This window comes from Vicugna pacos, chromosome 17, assembly GCF_048564905.1.
Source record: "Vicugna pacos chromosome 17, VicPac4, whole genome shotgun sequence".
NCBI lineage: Eukaryota > Metazoa > Chordata > Mammalia > Artiodactyla > Camelidae > Vicugna > Vicugna pacos.
This window is the reverse complement of record NC_133003.1, coordinates 38,013,303-38,034,438: the sequence shown is the minus strand read 5'-3', so window position 1 is coordinate 38,034,438 and position 21,136 is coordinate 38,013,303. Positions and strand designations below refer to the sequence as shown.

Here is a 21,136-nt window from a genome sequence, read left to right as displayed (position 1 = left end):
TACTGGACTACAGGAACTGCATAGCCAAGAGAGAAAGGAAGCAAAGGGAATTCTACCATCACCTAGATCTTATGCTTGGAGGTAATTTCTGGACTCTAGTGTAGAAAGCAGAACCCAAATGGAGTCAGGCAACGTCACTGAGTTGAGGAACTGGAGACTGAAGATTGGGGAGTCCAAAGAGAACAGAATGTGTAGGGTAGAGAGCCCAAGAGGGGAAAGCTATGTGGAGAAATATTTGAGGAATTTGCATAGAAGTCCATTGAAGCATACCATTTATATGTGTTGGGTGAATCCCAAGAGGCTAAGCATGACAAAATTTCTGGTCAAGAACAATCACCAGAGATCTGAAGCAAAACATTTTCCAGAGATTACTTTGGGCTGATAACTACTTAAATTCTTATCAGCCAAATTGGAAAAACTTCTCTGACTATGTGGACTCTCAGAAGAGATTCTAGAAGGGTCACATCTTACAAGAGGTACTCAATCAACCCTAGAGTAAATATTACTGTATGACCACACTAAAAGAACTTAAAACTTAGAAGAATTATGCTGATCATAATTAATTTTAATTGCTACTAGAACAAGTCTAATACATTTACAGGAATATACAAATATCAAGCACTCAATAACATAAAACTTACAATGTCCAGCATAAAATTAAAATGACTAGACATGTGAAGAAGCAGGAAAATATGATTCATAACCAGAAGGAAAAACCCAGTGATTAAAAACAGAATCACAAATGACAAACAGGATGGAATTTGAAGTCAAGGGTGTTAAAACAAAATCTGCTTCATATACTCAAAGATGTAAAGAAAAACACAAATGTAACAGGGAGAGAGATAAATTGTGTAAAAATAAACCAAATAAAACTTCTAGAGGTGAAAAATCAATCCTTAAAATTAAAATTTCCCTGATGTAATTAACAGCAGATTAGACACTGGAGATAAAAGGATCAGTGAACTTGAAGATATAGCAACAGAAACTATCCAAAGCGAAGCCCAGAGAAAAAAACACTGCAAAAGAAAACAGCCTTACTGACCTAAATCAATGTCAAGCAGTCTAACATAAGTATAAATGAAGTTACAAAGGAGAGAAGAGAAATGAGAGACAGACAAGATAGCTGAAGAAATAATGATTAAAGATTTCCTAAATTTGATAACAACAACAATAACAACAACAAAAAACAAAATAAATATATATAAAGCTACAGATCTGAGACTCTCAAATAACCCAAGCAGAATAAATACAACACATGCACAAACCTAGCAGTACATCTCTGTATATATGTTAACTATAACTTTATTCAGAAATAACTTTTAAATTACTTTATTTGACAGTAAAATAAGGATCATATATATGAATGGCCTTCCAGGTCCCCCAAGCCATAAAATTCTCTGTATATACTGAAAATGCTCTTACTTCATTTCTACAGAAAGAGACTTACTAAGAATGTTTCTACATGTTTTAAAGAGCTTTTATTGAACTCATCATCCATTCAACAACTTAAATATAAGAAGCTACATAAATTTCATGTAGATTTTTTTCCCTCATCACAGCTTATTCTATCAGATGAGAGTCCTAACAATGCATCATTTTTCATTTTGCTTTCGCTCCCAGGGATCTCAGTTAAATCATAAGTCTCAGTGCTTATTTTCACTCTAAAGGTACCGGTATGATTATTTATTCATCCTACCCTTTCCTCATATGGCTCTTGTTCTTTCATCTCTGTTTGATGGTTCCATTGAAGGTAGAAATTGTTGAAAGTTAAAAAAGCCCATTCAGTATTACTGTATGTAAACTTTCATTCACTGAACTACTCTATGTACCAAAGACCATGCTGAAGACTTTACAAGCAGTATCTCACCAATCCTCACAGCAGTACTGTCAGTGGTATTATTTCTCTGTCGTCCAGATGAAGAAAAGTAGGCCTTTGAGAGGTGAGACACTTTCCAAAGTCAAAGGATCAAACTTCTGTTTGGCTGACTCCAATGCTCATGCTTTTAACCATTATCTTATCTAGTCTCTGTACATTCTGGGTGCTTGACTGTAACAATCACAAAACAGCAGGGGTGATGGCAGGGTCATTATCAAGAGAAGAGGATTCAAATCTACATTAAAAATTAGGAGGTAGAAACTGAAGAAAGGAAAATAGTCACAACCATCTGAGATGATTGTGTCTGAGATGTTGAAAGGCCACCGCTGAAAGAGAGTAAAGTTGCTGAGATTTTGGCTCTAGTATACATGGATTCCACATGCCATTTGTTGAAACACAAATGTCAGAGTATGATGAAGAGACAAGCCAACAAAGTGGTGGGGAGAAAGCTACAGTATACTGACTCCTTTAATTTAAAAGCAATAGCCATGTTTTTGATTTGAAGAAATAGGACTGACTCTTGTTAATGACTCAAAACTATGACCACCCAAGGTCTCTATTATATCTCTTGTACCTTTCTTTCCCTTTTTGGTTATTTCTCAATTTTACATTGAAATTTTAATAGCAGATTCACTGTTAGAATATGTTCAAAAACTTTAAAAGAAAAAAACCAACTATAGCCTTCACCCACTGTCAGCATTTTTGTGTGCTTCCTTCCAGCTTTATATTTTATTGGATAAATAACATTTTATTGTAAGATTTTATGTCCCTATTGACAGCTACTTATATAATTTTAAAGTTTTCATTATTTAAAACATGCTTCAATGCACACTCATACATAGAGCTTTGACTGCACAGTTTTTGTTTTTTATGAATTTCCAGTAATGTGAGAGCTAGGTTAGAGAACATGAATATTTTAAAAGACTGTACTAATCAGAACTTTCCATCTGCAAACTGATAGAAATTCAGATCATACTAACTTAAAAATGAGACTCTACTGGCTCTTATGACTGGATGGTCTAGGGGCTGATGTAGAGTTGTGGCTGCATCCAGAGTTAATGAGTACCTGTATGTGAGTATGTATGTGTGTGTTCTCAAATGACGTTCTCTGTTAAATAAATACACTGTACTTATTTTCTCCATCTATGACTTGCCCGTTTGAATTACTTAGTAGTATCTACCAAAGAGCAGATATTTTTATTTCAGTAAGCCAAATTTATTCACTTTTTTAATGGTTCATGATTTTGAAGTCCTAGGAAATCTATCCCAGCATGCAAGTTGCAAAGACCTTCTCCTATGATTTTTCTAGAAGATGATAGTTTTTGCTCTGGCATTTAGATCTATAATGCATTTCAAGTTAAATTTTGGTGTATGATGTGAGATTGAGGTTGGGGTTTATTTGTCTATATGAATATCCAGATGTTCTAGTATCAATTAGTTGAAGACTATTTCCCTCATTGAATTACCCTAGTGCCATCTTTGTCAAAAAACAATTGTTTTGCAGATTTCAGAGTACAGGTCTTACACATAGGTCCTTAAATTTATTCCTCAGTATTTAATGGTTTTTCATGCTGTTTTAAGTGATATTTTCTTCCAATTCATTTTCCAATTCTCTCTCTCTCTCCTCTTGCTACCGCCCTCCATTTTACAGCTCTGCTTGTCTCATTCTTTTTTCCCTCTTAGCCATATTCTCTCCTGTCACAAACAAGTTCTCTCTGGAGGAAAGATGGCCTCTGGCATTTCTAAACCCAATTCCTTAAAACTCATAGTCCAAAAGGAGAAGATTCTTCCCTGTTACCTCCATCAAGAAATTCCCCAAAAAGTCTACCCTTGAACTTTCCTGAGTGACCAAATGCAACAGGTTTTAAGAGATTAGGAAGAGTCTGCCAACAAAACCTCTTTCCAATACTAAGGGTATCGGGAAATCAAAAAGCATAGTTAACCAGGCCCTCGGCAACAATCATAACATACATGATCAAATTACCTTCTAGAAAGGAGGGACATGTCTCATAACTTTAGACTCGCCTGTAAAATGCACTGTTTATTTCACTGATGGGACAGAAAGTGGCACAGGTTTTCCAGTATCATATTAATTTTGTTAAAGTCATTAGGATTCTAACACTTTGAAGAACTAACTGAACAACTGAGTCTGGCAATCCTTCAAGAGTTAATCTACCACCCTAAATTAGAACTGGTATTACAAGCTTTTAATAGTTACAGAGTTTACAGTCAGCATCCCACCTTAAAGAAACTGTAGAGATTAGTTTATATGCTGGATCATTATAGAGAGGGCTGATAAAAAGGCCAAACCATATCTCTCAAGTCATGAATATATTTCTGCGTGACTCAGAGAATTTGTAACACAGATAGATGTTATTTTGAATCCTAGAAAGCGGCTTTACTTTTACCACCAGCAAACAGTTTATAATATAATTAAGGGTTTAACATTTCCACCTGAACAACAGGGCTCCATCTTAGAGTTATTCCTTACGATGGGGAAACTAACAGACACAATTCTTTGATCTTGCTGGTTCTTGCCCCATTACCTAGAGCCCTGAATTCTCAGTCTACCGTTACTATTTGCACTGAAAAAAATTCTCAGTGGTATTATCACCTGTAAATTGGTTCAATCTAATAGGGAGAGGATGGGATAGATCCTGATTTTAAATCTCATATTTAAAAATTTTACTAATACTCCATTTAATTAAATTTTTTCATAAAATGCTTAGGATCCACAATTTAGACATAAGCAAGGATTTAAAGCCTTTCATACAGTGACAGAGGCTTCCATCAATGGGTATGTGTTTTTACCCAGTTCCCAGTGTTCAGAGGGTACCTAAAGCATAGTTGAGGAATAGTCCTGCTTACATACTCCTGAATCACAGAAACACCAAGCTCATTCTGTATCTGCTTATTAAGAACTAAATGTCAAGAAGAGCTCAGACTCATCTACGGTCCTTTTATCTGCATGCTTGTGAGGACGATAAAATCAGAAAACATTTTTCATAGTTTTGTTTTACATAAAAGAATTATCAGTCATTAGGACAATCTACTCTTTTTCCTCTAGTATACTAATATTTTCTATTTCTTTTACTTGTCTTGTAATGACATATCTCAAAATAACTTCTTTGATACCAAAAAAGCAGCATGGTTTAAGAATTTCACCAGTTTACTACTTTGTTAATTGAATCATCTACCTTTAATTGGTCCATAACGTTCACTTTTACTTCTTCTTCTAGTGGTTTCCCATTCACTCCCAAAACTATTGCAATCCTCTCTCTGTATCCCAGGGGATGGGTTCCAGGGTCCCTGCAGATACTAAAATCTGGCAATTCTCATATCCCTTAGATAAATTGGCACAGCACTTGCATATGACCTACACACATCGTCCCATATATTTTAAATCATCTCTAGACTACTTGTAATACCTAATACAATGTAAATGCTATGTCATTCAAGTTCTGCTTTTCGGAACTTTCTGGAATTTCTTTTTCAGAAAATTTCAGACTCATGGTTGTTTGAATCCAAAGAAAACATGGATACACAGGGTTGACTGTATTATAAAACTATAGGAAACAAGTTAAATGCCATAAGTCTATGACTCATCAAATGCAGAGAAATATTACAAAATCATTAAAGAAAATGTTAAAGTAAAAGAATGGAAAAAATAAAAACCACTGCATATAATAAGCTCTCAGTTTTAAAGTAAAAACAGGAGATGCTATATATGCACAAATCATGTATAGAAAACACAAGAAACTGCCCACAGTTCAACTACTATAGGGCAGGAGGTGACTGGACATCTCCATTGAAAAGAGCGATTAATGAGAGGACTTCTAATTTTCATTCTATAATCTCAAGAAAAAGACTACCTTTTTCTATAACTGTGATGAATTTAAATAATGAACTTCTTGGTAATTACTGATTTCATAGAAGAAAATTGCTTTCTACATTTTGGTTTTTAAGTGCAGTTACCTTTGCCACCTCACCATTGGGGAAAACAGACTTGTATTTATTGTTCCAAAGCCGCCTAAGTAAAAATTAATTTTCTCCGATGTTCAGGGGAAGGAAAGCCTCCAAAAAGTCTATTTATATCCTTTGTATCTACGGTGGATAATGTTATTTCAGATTGTACTCACATCTGTTTATAATAATGTAAAACTTGTATAAAACAAAATAATAATTGAGAATAATTGCACAGATTGAATAAAAATAAGCAATTTTAGAATGTTTGGGGTTGAGCTTTTTTAAAAAAGATTCTTTTAAGTAGTCTTAAAATATGACTTTAATTTATCCATTAAATTCAACAGAATTCAAAAACAGACATTGCAGCTGTTAAAATCATGCAATTGACACTAATGTTTTATCATTACTACTTAGCATACAATTTTTTTTATAATTGGAATGAGGTTTTGTTATGTACAATTACTTAAAAAAGTTAATGTTCTGAAAAGAATATTAAAAATACAAACATGCCTACTAAGTACTTGCTATTTGAATCAAACTGTACAGATTCATAATGAATCTTATCTCTGAATTTGTTAACCCTTTTTTATTCTACTGAACTAGCTCAATTTTACCCATGAGCCTAATAGAAGAGCTTCTGGATTTTGTTTTGTTTTGTTTTTAGATATGATTGTATATTTTTAATAAATTTAATTATCTTTACCTTGTGGAACAGAATGCTTTCTTTTAAGTTTATTTGGGTTATGGCATAGTCTTGTTAGATGTTTTGTTACCTTGCTTTTCTGCTGTTTTTCTTTTCCTCCTTCACACTTATCCCCATCTAAAATATTTCTTATTCTACTTACTTCATTTTTTATGGTCTATTTCATGAGTCAGAACATTCATGCCACGAAGATTTCTGATTGTTTTGTTTACTGTTGTATCGGTAGACTCTAGAATCGTTTTGAGCACAGAGCAGGTATTCAAAAACACTGCAGTGTCTGCATGACAAAACCAGTTGGAGCGAAATAGCTACTTCTTATAAATGGGGTACATGTTCTTCAGTTTACCGTGCAGGTCCCATTCCTATTACCTGGCTCAATTTATTGATGTCTGTTGCTGGCTTTGCTTAACTTTTGTGATATTCTAACCCCTGAATCACTTCTAACCTGTTACTCTAAAATCCACCTCAACTGAAGATAAAGGTATACTGGATACTCATGTATCTATATAAGAGTATACTTATAACCTTTATAACCTTATAAACTTATAACCTCAGTATACACAGTCAGATAAAGTAAAATCTCAGATGGTCCCCTTACTACAGCAAAGATGAACTACCAACGTAGAATATGAAGACTGAAGACCATGGTAAATTACTTTACCTTCTGGATATTAAGTTCTAAGAACTCATATGTTAGAAGTGAAACTGTGAAGGACTGGCATCTCAAAATCCTGAGACAGTATTAACCACAGAACCTGAGGAGTCACTGTCTCCAAAGATGTGGGCAGAAACCACCTTTCTGCAGTTTTTCTAATGGAATTACAATTAACCACAGGCTTGTTGTGGAATAAGGCTCCACTGGGTATTAGAAATTTGGCTTAATGAATACCATTCAATAGTGTACAGCACACTCTCTAGGTCTCTCTGAAAAGGTATTTAAATGGCAATTTCAGAAAATATTACTTTTAATCATATCACATCGGGATGTGTCATTATTTCTCTCAATAGATAAAATGTTATCGAAGATCACTTTTTCAGCCCAACATGCTATATAGTTTTGGTGAAATCTTATTATTTGACAATCTGCCCATTAAACCTGGCGTGCCCTGAAAAGAACTGTGTGTTAAAGAGGAAATGCATATATTTATGTCTATAAATCCAAGAGGAACAATATTTTCCTGGTCCCAAATTGCAAGATGCTTCCAGGACAAACAAAAGATTGCCAGTGGAAACTCTGGATATTAGTATTTGAAGTGTTCTGGGGAGGCTGGAAATTTTTGTGAAATAAAAACATACAGTAATTTGGAATTAGACATATTCACAGAATAAACCTTGGCCAAACCGGCTGCTCAGAGACTATTTTTCCACTGAAATAGTTTAATGGTTTTTCTTTTAAGTATTAGTTGAAAATATTTACCTTCAAGTTCCAAGAAATGTCCTATCATTCACTGAATTCAGTCAGAAAACTTTTAGTTTAAAAAAAAATTCATTAGGAAGAAAAATATAGAATGCTTTCTTGTCAATAACAATTAAATCTGAAGCATAAGGTGTAGTAAATTCTCAATTACCTAAAAAAAGTCATCAACAACAACAAAGTTACAAGTAACTTACAAATTATGTATGAAGAGAGTGGAATTAATAAATACAATGAGATTCAGGGTGTTAGCTACACGAGATGAGAATTAAGGAGCCCAACTCAAGAAGTTGCGACAGAGTGTTAAAACTCCAACTCCTTCCAAATATTTACTGAACAGAGAAAAATAACTAGCAACAGATTGAAAAAGAAATCCCTTGGCTTAAGCCACTAAATGAAAAAGGGACATAAAATTTGCACAATCTGACCATTCCTTTGTTTAAAAACAATAATTTAATAAACAACTCGAAGTCAGAAGTTCTCTCTTGACTTTCAACGGAAATAGCTCAACAGCAGCTGGACTAGTGGATCTAATTATGTGCTAAAACTTAGGCCACTTGGCACATTGCTCCTTTTTTTGCCAGAAAACTCCCTCGCCCCCTCAAGAATGTTTTTTATTAGCGTTAGCAAATAAAGGAATTTTAGTTCTTTATTTTATGACCACTGGCATCGGCAGTTACAATTTGAAATAACTACTGTATCTTAGCAACTCTAATCTTAACAAAATAAATACGGCAAGGAGCAAATGGGATTCATGCCACACTAGTGTCTCATCAACATCCAAAAAAGGGAAAGGGGGAAATCAACGGAGGGTGACTCTCATTCTGCTGGTACAGTGGACTTGGCAGCTCTCCCGTGGCCCAAAACACCACATTTCTTTCCACTTTCACAGCAGGGACACCTGCAGTGTTATATTTTAGGGAAAAATATACTAAGACCTAAACAGGCAGACATGAAAGAGGGAGAGAAAAGGATGATGAATCCAAAAAGAAAGATACAAAGGGCGATACTGAAATTTATTTCCTGCTCTGTTTCCTCCTGGGACTTGATGGTCACAACGATGGTGGCATTCTAAATGGCATGCAGACCAGTGCTCATCCTTGCACAGCATACATTCCTTCCCAGAGACACTAAAGCCTGAGGGAGCTCCAAATTATGACTAAAATAACAAATCTGGATGAATGAATGAATGACTCTATTTCTGTCCTTTCAAACCGGTTAGGAAACATTAAAGACACAAAGCTCTTGAAACCACTCCTGGAGAGATTACCTCAAGTGTCCCTGATGTAGAATTAAATCCTTGTTCAACTTGGTCCAAACACATATATTGGTCTGAAGTCAACTCGAAGCTGTGCCATTGAAAGCAAAGATCAAGGACTTTGTGGTTAGATGGACCTGAATAGGGACCTCCCCACCATCATTTCCTAGCTCTGTGAACTTGCAATATTACATTTAACATCTCTGAGCTTCAGTTTCTTCTTCAGCCAAATGGCATAAAGTGGCACAGGCAAAGAAAAAAAAAAAGCTGTAAAGTTGTCAGTTGGAATAATGCATGTAAAGCTATCTAGCTCCTTTCAAGGTAATTTACTGTCAACAAGCTGATTCAATTTCCTTCCCTTCATATCCTTACCTCTGAGTCATACAAGCCACCGTCAGCAAACATATCACATAGGATAGCCAACTCAATGCAGTCCTGTTTGATGCTAACCAGGTTTATCACCACTCCTCAGAATGTGCAGCTGTTAAATTCTCTGGCTCATTAACTTCTGAATTTGTTACATCTTGTCCATCTCCAATTACCAACTGACATCTTGTGTAAGCCTTAACTACCTCTTACCTGAACTATTGATTGCAAGAGCCCAAGCACTGCTTTTCTAACCTAACCTTGTCCCTTCCAATCTGCTGCCAGTATTCTTTCTAAACTTGACCATGTATTTCCTGCTTTAAGTTCTCTTTTCTATGATATATGGGGCCTCCAAATTCTGAGTCATGACTATTTCTCAAGTCCCATTTCCTGGCATTTGTTTTATGCTCCAGTCAAACCAGTCTGTCTCTAATCCTGCTTCAGACTCAACACTTTGGCAACAGTTGTGTCCTCTACATAAACTGTGTTTTCACTTTTTTTTTTGGCCAGTTCATAATTCTCTCAAAACTCAACCCAAGCATTATCTCCCAAGTGAAGACATTCCTGAAATTGCCTTAGAAGGGTGATACCATTCTACACAGGAACATGTCTGTACAATGTATTACGTCTTTATAGCACTTAATTACAATTCATTGTAATCACTCACTTCCTTGTGCATCTCTCCCATTAGACCGTGAGTCAAAGAGTCCTGAGGTCAGACATAAGGGTTTAGCATTCCCACTGCCTGGCACAGCGCTTCTACGTAGTAGACAGTTAGCAGGTTAGGAAAAGTCAGCCTAGCTCCTCTACCACTCTCCTCCCAACCTTTCCAATAATACAAAGATGGGTTAAATTGGCTTGTTTTGATCAACTTTTATTTTGATCAACTTAACTGAAAATTCTACTTTATTTATTAATGTAATGTCTAACCTACTCTAAAAGAAGAGTAAGCATGTCTTAAGCACAGAAGATGCAAACTTACACTTAAAGAAAAAAAAAACTGATGTTATTTTTGCGCTTGATGAACACATCCAGCTTGTTTCCTTGATGACCATAATCCTATTGTGTATGTGTTATAACCTTCATTCTTTCTTAAGATTCTATCTCATTCTGCTTCTTGCTACCCTTGCCCCACACCTCTTGCTTTATGCTTCCTTGGCAAATGCCCACAGCATGTACACCATACGAATGAAACCAGTGATAACAAGGATAAAAAGATTTCCCTTTTGCCGTTAAAGCGTCATAAAATTCTGAGTTTTAAAAGCGATATAGTGGTATATACCAAGATTCTAACACAATGGAGTTGCCTCTTGGGTCTGTGGCTCAAAAGTGGGTACAGCACCAAAGATAAAAACCCTATATACTTCAAGTCCTCTAAGAAAATTCTTAACTTATTCATATGATGGATAATATACATGACATAGTAAACAATACATGTGAAGTGCTCAAGAGTAAAACTGAGTATCTGAAGTTAAATGTTTCTATAATACAACATTCCTGGTGGCCTTAAAAAAATACTTCACTAATTCTCTCCATCTCCATGAAAGTCTCAACCATCCAGACCTAATCTAGCTCTATCCCTGTAAGAAATACTGCCTATACCCTACTGCTAAGATGGTATGACATTTCACCCCATGCATGCTGCAGATATCTCAAAATGGAAATTCAGCTATAGCGGGACTATTATCACGATGTCTGAAAAAGGAGGGAAATGACAAAAAGTTAGAAGGAAAGAGAGAAAATAAATTCAATGGTCAGAGGATAAATCCACTTAAGCAGCATGGATTAAATGCCTACCATTTGCTTGGTACCATATCTGGTAATCAGGAAAATATATTTTTTAAAAATTCTCTATCCTTCATGGGCATCCAGGGAGACAGAGACACCAAATATGATGATATGACCTAAGTCCTATATTGTTTACATTACATTACATTGAATATTCTATCCAGGACCTATCATCATAAATTTTTGAGCTAAGAGTCATATCTAAATGTCATATTGTTACTATTCTGTAAGGAGAAATGAGATTTACAATTTTTTAAGATGGTAAGGCTGTTTTAAGAATAACGAAAAAGTTAAAGTTCTATTGTTTTTTTCTCTAAAAACTTTCTTTACCCCAATGATAAATCTACTTTCTAAACAGTATACAAGCCTTGCTTGGATGATGAGAACTGCCAGATTAAACACAGGATGCCTAGCTAAATTTAAATTTCAAATAAATGATGCATAGTTTTTTAGTATTAGGTATGTCCCACATATTGTATGGGACACATTTCTCCTAAAACGTATGCATGATTTATCAGAAATTCAAATTTAACTGAGCATCCCGTATTTTTATTTGCTAAAATCAGATAACCCTATTTGTAGTGATGCCCTTCAATCCTGAAACTCCGTACTCTGAGTTCACTGTATGTGGTTTTAAGGGATGCGATGGATCACACAGTGAATGAGATACAAAGCAGTCTCCTCAGCCCTGCTGTTACAACTTTGTTTTTCAATGACTGTGACGGCTAAGTTCCCAGCTCACTTTCTCCTAGACTACTTCTGGTTTATCACACAAGTAACGAAACATGACCTTTATCCTCCTTTCCTCCTGGAGAAAAACAGAAATTTTCTAAAGGGCTAAAAATATCCAAAATGAAAAATGACTACGAACTATTCCAGAATCTTGAGGCTGTCAATACTTTATGCTTTTAAAGAGCTGCCATGGTTCACCCCAGAAGCATCTGCATATTTCTGCAGTTTTTTTCATGGTGTGTAGTGAACTTTGATATCTTTGGGGAATAAAAGAACTCTCTATCTGTCTATCCACACATATATATTTAACAATGCAAGTTATTGTTATATAAATGTAGGCTGTTGTCAATTTCAGTTCCCTGCCTTATCAAAAGAACAAAGCAGGCAGGAAGAGCAAGAGGATGATCTAATATGCCTACGCTAATAACAAAGCCAGTGTCCTAAATTGGCAGTGGCAGCCCTCTTCTGCAGGGATTGTTTTTAACACCATCAGTAGACATTTAAAAAAAAACTGGATGGTGACAGGAAGAGCACATTTTAAATTGTCAACCTTCATGATGTCCTTTTGAAGAACAGCAATTACATAACTCACGGAGCTTTATTTTGCATCTGAAAAAATATATATCCAAAGGAGTTTGCAGTGTTATGCAAGACTCCATCTTCTGAATTTTTTGTAGAAATTAAAGTCCCTTATTTTTCCCTATCAGCTCTTATCCTTTCATTACTCACTGACTAGTTAAGAGACGAATCAAAATTAAGTAAGGAGTACAGAATTAAACCTGTTTTGGATTTAAATCAGTAACAAATTCATTTAGAGAGGCCGTCGACCATAAGCCATCTCTTAATCACATTTAAAGTCCAGTTTATAATCTTCCAAGGGTCACATACTTTTTTCTCATCTCCATGGCATTAAAAAGTTTGCTTGTAATAATCTAATATTTTGTTAAAGTTTTAAGTTGTTTCCTCTTAGGCAATGAGAGAGGAACATGCAAAAGGAATTTATATCACCAAAAAGTCAGTTGGTCTTTTTCTCCTAATTCTCATTTTTTGCTGAAATAATTTTAGGGGGGGGGAACTTAAAAATGCAGACTTAATGCCAAGAGAAACGCATCACAAGTACCCTAAATAGTTAATGTATTTTCTAAATGAATGATTTAAAATAGCTATTAAAAGAGAGGAAATGAGCTTAGGTTTCTAGTAATGACTTCTCCTCTTCAAAATGAAATCTGTAAATCCCTGATTGCAATTCCAAATCCCCAAAGGACCAGCAGTTCTGAGACCAGGGCTCACTGGCTGTATGTCTAAAAGCACCAGATAAGCAGTAGCATGATTTTTATATACGTAATTTGGGGAAATATTCAGAATTTCTAGTCCTGGGGACAATTTCTGAATGAATTCCCTCTTTAAAGTACATTATTCTAAAAATCAACTTTTCCACCCAAATTGTAAGCAGAGCACATAGGAATGTGAGAGGCATATACGTACAGAGACATATGTATACATAGATATATATGCATGCACACACATGCACAAAACATAAGTACCATTTTATTCATAAGAGCATAATGATTCAGCCTGTGATTGTTAATAAAAATGCATTTCTAACCATCAAATTTGAGTCTATTATTCTAAGTTAATTGCATTTGCCCTAAAGAGACTTACAGCTGGCTGTCAGCCTGTTTGTGTCAGTTTCATTTTATTCATCAATCTTGTCTCCTCTTCTTTTTATATCCCATATATTGATCAAATAGGTTTGTTAGCATACCTCCACAGACTTCACAGCATCAAAAAAAATAATAAATAATAACTTCGATATTATCATCAGATGCATTTGATTTCTTCATGCATTTGCATATTACCTTCACTGCTATTTCAGTAGCAAATACATGCCCTTTTGACAGGCCCATAGATTGCCATTAAATAGAATAGATGTAACTCACTCAAAGAGGTACTGAGAAAAAGTTAAACATGAGAAAGTCTCCACGGCTGAGGTTGGCGGCATCTCCACTTTTCAGGTGGAATCGAGGATACTCATCACGGTAAACATCAGTTCTTTACTGGAGTGTATAACAGACTACAAAGCACCTGGTTAAAATTCACCCTCAGAAGAGAATGTGTATTAGGTGGTGAAGTGGATTAAAGAAATAAATGGGCACCATGTTCCATCTGAGCCCAGGAAAACCAGTGGGAGAAACAGTAGAGTGGGGAGGTTAGGGTAGAAAAGCAGTTAAGGTGAAAATCTAAGAATTAGAATCTTCCTTATGTGAGTCAAGTTGCGTACAGGGGAGATAAAAGGCATCACAGGGTGAGGAGATAATTAGCAGATCAGAAGCAAAGCAGTTTAAAAGGTGACCCTCACCTCTTCTGTTACTCAGTCTAAGAAACTATAGACAATTATTACAGTATTTTCTCCAGGGATGTATGATACAGTTCCTCCACATATCCTCTAAGACACAAAGCTCTCTCAGCATTGTCACTGCATTGCTTGAGTTCAGTGCTTTTTATGGAAATTCCTTTACATCATGCCAGCCTTGTCTTTCAACCTTGCTTTAGATCAGTGATTCTCAAATGGGGCGATTTCACGCCCCCCAGGGGACATGAGGCACACCTGCAGACACTGGGGGAAAGTGTTACTGTCATCTGGTGAGTGGAGGCCAGCAACACTACTACACATCCCACGATGCACAGGACAGCCCCCACGACAAAGAACTACCCAGCCCTAAATAACAACAGTGCCGAAGTTAAAAAATTCTGCTTTAGATGGACGACTGAAATACACTAAAAACTCAAAACCAAAATCTACATCACAGTTCAGTGGCAGTGCAGTGAGGAGGATTTAAGCAACTCTAAGAGACAGAGAGTAGTCTGGCTGCTGCACACGGAATTTCATACTTGCCTATTAAATAATACAATTCATTACCTAGACCCCAGGAACAGTGGAGCAAAATACAACCCCAATTTTGAAGAGAACAAAGAAAAATGAAAATCATTGCTTGAGAGAAGACGTTTCAAAGACCACCAAGACAAACCAACTGAAAAATCCCCAATAAAAAGACTCAGCAAGAAAATTGTGTCACAGCTTCTAATCCTCAACAGACCTTAACAAGATGTTCATGAGCCGAAGTCTCATGTCTGCAGAAGACAAAAGGCACAGGAAACAATATAGTCTAGAGAAGGATTATCGTTAAAAGGCAGGAGAAAGATTAAACAGATTCCTCAACCTCACAATTCGAACTCCTAAAAAGAATAACCCAGAAATGCACTCAACACCATGTCATAATAACTGCTATATCTTTCTGCTCTTGGGAAATTAGTATTTAGGTTAGGCCCGGAGCAATATTTTTTAAACATTTTTTCGATGAGTGCTTTTAACCCACCTGACTAGACACCCCTGCCACTAAACCACTCCCTGGCACAGATGGCCAAGACATTTGCTTTTTTAAATACTCCATATTTCCACCGCCACCCACCAGACAAAAATTAGATTACCAATGCTTGTGTAAACTTTCCAAGCTCTGACACAATAAGATTCCAGGAAATGTACAGGCACAGCTAAAAGCAGCATTATACATAATGCACTGTAATTCCAACAGACAAGTTGCTATCTTCGATAGATATACACATTTTTCATGCCAAATACATGAACGTCAATACATTTTTCTCAAGTTAAAATGGAAACCATTTAACAGATATAATGGGCACAATGAATTTCATTTTGCATTACTAATGCTGCAGAGGAGGAGGGGAGTTTTGGCAAGGACTGCAGTAAGACCAAGAAAAACAGGAAACAATTTAGAAGCTCTCACTGCTGTCCAAGCCATTGCCCCGAAGTGCGATCAGTCATGGAACCCAAGGGCCACTGAGATTTCAGAATCTCAACACTCTAATTCCACATAAACAAATTTTTGACTTATGGGAAAAAAGTAAAAAATGGACAAGATAGTGGCTGCATTTTTGCAAAAAGGTCCAAGGAGCATCACCATCTGTTTTTCCCACCGTTCCTGAAGAGATGTTATCATCATCAACTTGATTTTAGAGGAGATAAACTGGAGGCCAATGAATTAAATGACGTGTCATGTGAAAGAGTCAGGAAGACAATCCAGGAGCCCAAATCCACAGCCACTGCTTTTACCACTGGAAATGTATCCCCCAAGACTCCTTTTCATCATGGTTAAAAATAAAGTCAAAAATAGCAATATACTTCACTGGCCCTTGACTTGATTTTAAGTCTTTCTGGCACCTAAAATAGTTTAGTTCAGTCACTGCACACGGAAGGATTTTTTTGGGTGCTATCTACTAGATTTAGACAGTAAACTCTGAAGCCCTAAACAAATGTTATAATGCAGTTTAGAATAAAGGTTTTGAGCACAAGGTTATGGAAATCAGGTAGACCTCACTTTCAATCTTATCTCATCTATTCAGGGAGATGGGCAAACTCAGGGAGCTTAGGCAAATTCCTTTATCAGAGTTTGTTTCTCCATCCATAAAATGGGTGTATAATAGTCTTTATATTAATGGTTTGGGGGAAGAATTACATGGGGTCATGTATGTAAAGCATTAGGTATATTCACAGCAGTGATGTTTAGCAACAGCAGAGACCTGATTAAATACTCTGACCACCTTCCTGAATTCAAATCCCTGCTTCCAGTTTCCTGGCTCTGTGAATTTGGAAACGTTACTCTGCCTCATCACATCTCAAGTTTCCTCACCTCTAAAATGAGGATAATAATAATAATATCTTAGAGGCTTGCTATGAGAATTAAACTGAGATAATAAATGGTTTAACAATTCCTAACATAAAGTGTGTTACATTTTACCTAGAATCATTCTTTCCATCACATTTACAAAGGGAATTTAATATCTTCGATATTAGTCTCCAAAATAATTGGTGAAAGTATCTCAAAATGTAAATGCATATATAAACTTGGAAAGAAACTAACCGGAGGAAGAACAGGAGACTTTCTTCATTATGTTTATCATGAGTTCCAGCAACGATTTGGCTTTCTTTTATTGTACTTTTGCCCTTAGAAAATAAAAACACATCCCTAGATAGTGAAGTTTTAAAAGGGGAAATATGGTAATATTCAGGAAGCTCTGACCTAGTAATTCTTGAGAAATGCTCCCACTCCCAGCAACTGATGACCTTTCTGGCTAATGGGCCATATGTGGTACCTTATCTAATTACAGAAGTTAGCATCACCACAGTTGGTCCCATGGCTAAAAACAATGTGACAGCAAATTGGTTATGAGGTGTAAAATATGGTGGACACAAAAAAATGAAGAATATCTTTGTGAGAGGTCAAGATGAGTTAGTAAGCTATTAACTTGGCTCATCTTTCAAATGATGAATCAACCTTTACGAGAAATACTCAGTGTTTTTAAACTGCTTATCAGGATCCTAATTCTGTCCTCCTAAAGGCCTAGGTTACTCAAAACTTTAGAACACCACTTAATATCTCTAGCTTATTTTTGTCTGCCCATGCAGAATAAACTTTTCAAAATGAGGGGCTTCTAAGGTGCACCACATTTAGCCAGCTAAAAACTAAACCAGATTGGTAAGATAGTCAGCAATAGAAAGAGAAACAAATTAAGTATTTACAATTAAAGCTTGAGGAATGAAAGAATTCACACTTTCTTACAGCTATTATTTCAGACAGTCTGGTGTCAGAATTAAAAGCCAACCAGTGCATCTGTTTATATTGCCAAGGATTTTCACAGTAAGAAGGGCTAGGAAACACATATTTTTTAATTAGGGTCCAAATCCCAAAGAACACCAAAAAACAGTATGTCAAAAATAAATGTTCTTGGGATTTGTATTGTCCAATGTCTAAACAAAGACAAAAAATTATGTGTCTTACTTCTCCTTCATAAACACAAGTGAAAGGATAAAAAAAAAAAAAAGAAAAGAAAAAGAAAAGTAATTCCGTTCGTTTGGCCACAGACTCCTTTTTTTGTTATTCTGGTTGCTTCTGGCTTAGCTACTGCGTTTCTTTCCCAGGATGAAATAATATAGGAAAAGCCGATTAAGAAAGGCTTCATTCACACAGAAGGTTCACAAAGATGGCTCAGTAACCAGGCCTTAAAAGCTGAATTACAATGGCCACCTAAAATGACCATTTTATACTTTAAAATACATCCTCTATTTTTAAAAATCCAAGTTAACTCTGTTTATCTTGAGCTGTGAATTAAAGGAAAGTCTTCTTTAAAATCCGCGCTGATGGCTCAAACACTGTAGTATTCAAATCTATCATTAGCCCATCTTTACTTCCCAGTAGCAAATCAGAGGGATTTTCTGCAGTTTCAAAGATCACTCTTTGAGTCAATCGAAATTAAAAAAAAAATGTAAAAAGTAGTATTCTGTACACAAAAGTGAACAGACTTCTTTCCCTCACCTATCCTCTTCCCATCATATATTTATTCAATGAGTAATTTATTGATCATCTAGTATTTACCATACCCTGGGCTAGTAAGACACCACTGCATACAATCTTAACACAGGGTGATACCATCTCTAATACGCGGAAGTAAAGGTTCTGGGTAGCACTTATCAGTATAAGAGTATAAGAACAGGCTTAAGAGATGGTCGACTGACATGTCTTTTATTTGACAGAGGAGGAAACTAAAATCCAGAAAGAATGAGCTCCATAATCACAGAGCTCTTCAGTAGGGGAAAAAAAAAAATCACAGGACTAGAATTCATGTCTCCAAATTTTAACCTCAAACTCCCTATAGAGCAATATACTTCTCCCCAGAAAATAATTTTCCCCCAAAACAATACTTGCTAAGCCATGAATGTCAGGGCAGTTGACTAACAGTTGGAAATGTGCTTTAAGAGCAAAGAACAGAGTCAACACTCATCCGATTGCACACCATTTCGGATGGTGGAGAGGGAGGGCTTAGTAGTCAGACCCAAATGGACCCTAATCTTGAATCTACTATACCTAACCTGCTAGTGACCCTGGGCAAAAATGGAATTCTGAGTCACCTGGGTTTTCTAAAATCTTTCAAATCAAGAAAATAATACCACATGAAAGGTAAATTTTATCAAAGAGTTGAGTAGAAACTCAATAAATATAAACTTTGACACTCTTACCACTCATGTAAATTGAACAGAACTGATGAAAAACCAGGTCAGCAGAAACAACATCTCCGTTTCTTACTTTCTTCCCAGTCATTTTAGCATAAGATCCAGCCTCCAATTTTTAGCCATTTTTGTAAATCATTTTTGGCATACCTCCACAAAATCAAACATTTCTATTCTGTGAACATTTAGAGAGATAGAAGGCAGAGACTAAACAATTGAATTTAGAGAATTTCATCAGCATAAACCCTCAAAAGAAAGAAAGAAAACAGAGTCAGAAGAAATATGTTAATAAATTAATTAAACGCCCTATATAATGTTATGAGCCTCTTTCCTTTACAGATCATAGATACTCAACTAGCACAGGTAAAGGGAATTTGTAGATTCACATACCTAGGATGTCTAGGAGGAGACAAGTTTCAGGAATAGGTTAATCCAGGGATCCAAATGATGAATTCAGTGCCCTACCTTTACTTTCTTTCCTCAGCTGTTTGGCTCCTTATTTTGGCTTTATTCTCAGACTTTTTACACAAGGCAGGAAAGATGGCTTCTGTCAGTCACAAGCCTACATTATATTTCTATCCCACAAAGGAGGAGAGAACACTCACTTTCAGCATGCTAATCTTAGGTCTCAGGGAGCAAGCTGATTGGTACCACTTGATTCTTATAGCCATCCCACCACTAACTGCTATGGAGGGAAATAGAGGACTCAGGTTATCATGTCCCTGTGCATGGACCAGGGATGGGCAAGACCAATCCACTCAAGCTACATGGACTAGATCCTCCATTGGAAAGTGGGATTCTCTTTCCTGAAAAAAAAAAGGGTAAAGGGATCCTGGAAAATTAAAAAAAAAAAAGATATCCATACAAATATTTCTCTTTAATTTCCCTTCTTTCAGGATTATCTGGCTCAATTCAAAGTCCTCTTGAAGATCTCGGTAGGTTCATTTTACTTTTCTGTAATAGCTTCCTATATTGGCTAATGGGCACTTTTGGTGCAATATGATAAGGGGAGAACTCCATCACTACCCATGTCCACAGTACAGCTGCCATGCACTGGCAAGCACATGATCACCTACCTGCATTATTCAAGGCATGCTGCGATCAGGTTTTCGGCTGAGGGTGTTCATAGCCTACCTGTCAATACAAGTTAGGTAACAAAAGTTTAAAAATCATGCACTCATTTATGTAATACATGGATTCCTACCCTACATAGGATCCTATGTTTAGCTCTGAGGGACTACAGAAACTTCAGTCTCTGTCCTCAAAGGACTGAGGAATCTCTTAAAGATACCACATTAAGCTGGAATTAGCGTAGAGGGCTCTGTGTCTAATTAACACTGGAGCTGGGGTGTGGAGGATGAGCGGAGGTTTCACTATCAGGCATGTCCAAAGAGGCCAGACAGAAAAGCTGAAGTGTGCTTTCTTACTTAGTTAAGAGATTATACATATGAGAGGAATGGGGAATAAATTGCAAGATACCTTTGAAGCAGTCAGCAAGGAAAGTCTGCCTAAATCTGTCATGGTGCTTCTATAGACACAATACTATGCCAAAGTTCTCCAGGAAGAGTACAGCTTAACTGAACAAGACATATTAATGAGGGGGAAAAAAAAACAGTTTCACATAAACAAATATAGCATGGCCCATTTATAGTAAGTAAAAATCAAACCTCCATAGGTTCACTAATGTAAGTAAATGTCTAGAAAAGAGTTAGCCCCAAACTGATCACAGGAATCACCTCTGTAAAGAGCAGTAAGACTAAGGCTGGCAGCGGGGATGAGGTGGGAACCCTGCTTTTCTTTTACATTTCCATGTTGCTCGAGCTATTTTTGTCACAATAAAATTGTATCTACATGTTGCTTGCTTATTCAATAAATATTGCTTAGATAAAAAGCAGTTTGTGATCAAAATAAGGGTCGAATAACACTGGCAGGATAAGGAGTGTGGACTT

The 21,136-nt window shown here is 36.2% G+C and overlaps 1 protein-coding gene and 1 long non-coding RNA gene across 9 annotated transcripts in view; one reads left to right on the top strand and one right to left on the bottom strand.

The window, feature by feature from the left end:
* Positions 1–21,136, bottom strand: part of LOC107033065 (uncharacterized) — a 620,890-nt gene that overhangs the window by 437,357 nt on the left and 162,397 nt on the right. The window lies entirely within an intron of this gene.
* The window catches only part of MDFIC2 (MyoD family inhibitor domain containing 2), a 93,482-nt gene that overhangs the window by 36,327 nt on the left and 36,019 nt on the right, over positions 1–21,136 (top strand). Inside the window, exon 3 of one of the 2 annotated variants that reach the window (XM_072941691.1) lies at positions 20,084–20,122. The exons of the other annotated variant lie outside the window; for it this stretch is intronic. Within the exon in view, the coding sequence (XP_072797792.1) occupies positions 20,084–20,122 (39 nt within the window). The remainder of the gene's footprint in view (positions 1–20,083; positions 20,123–21,136) is intronic. 2 annotated transcript variants of the gene reach the window in all.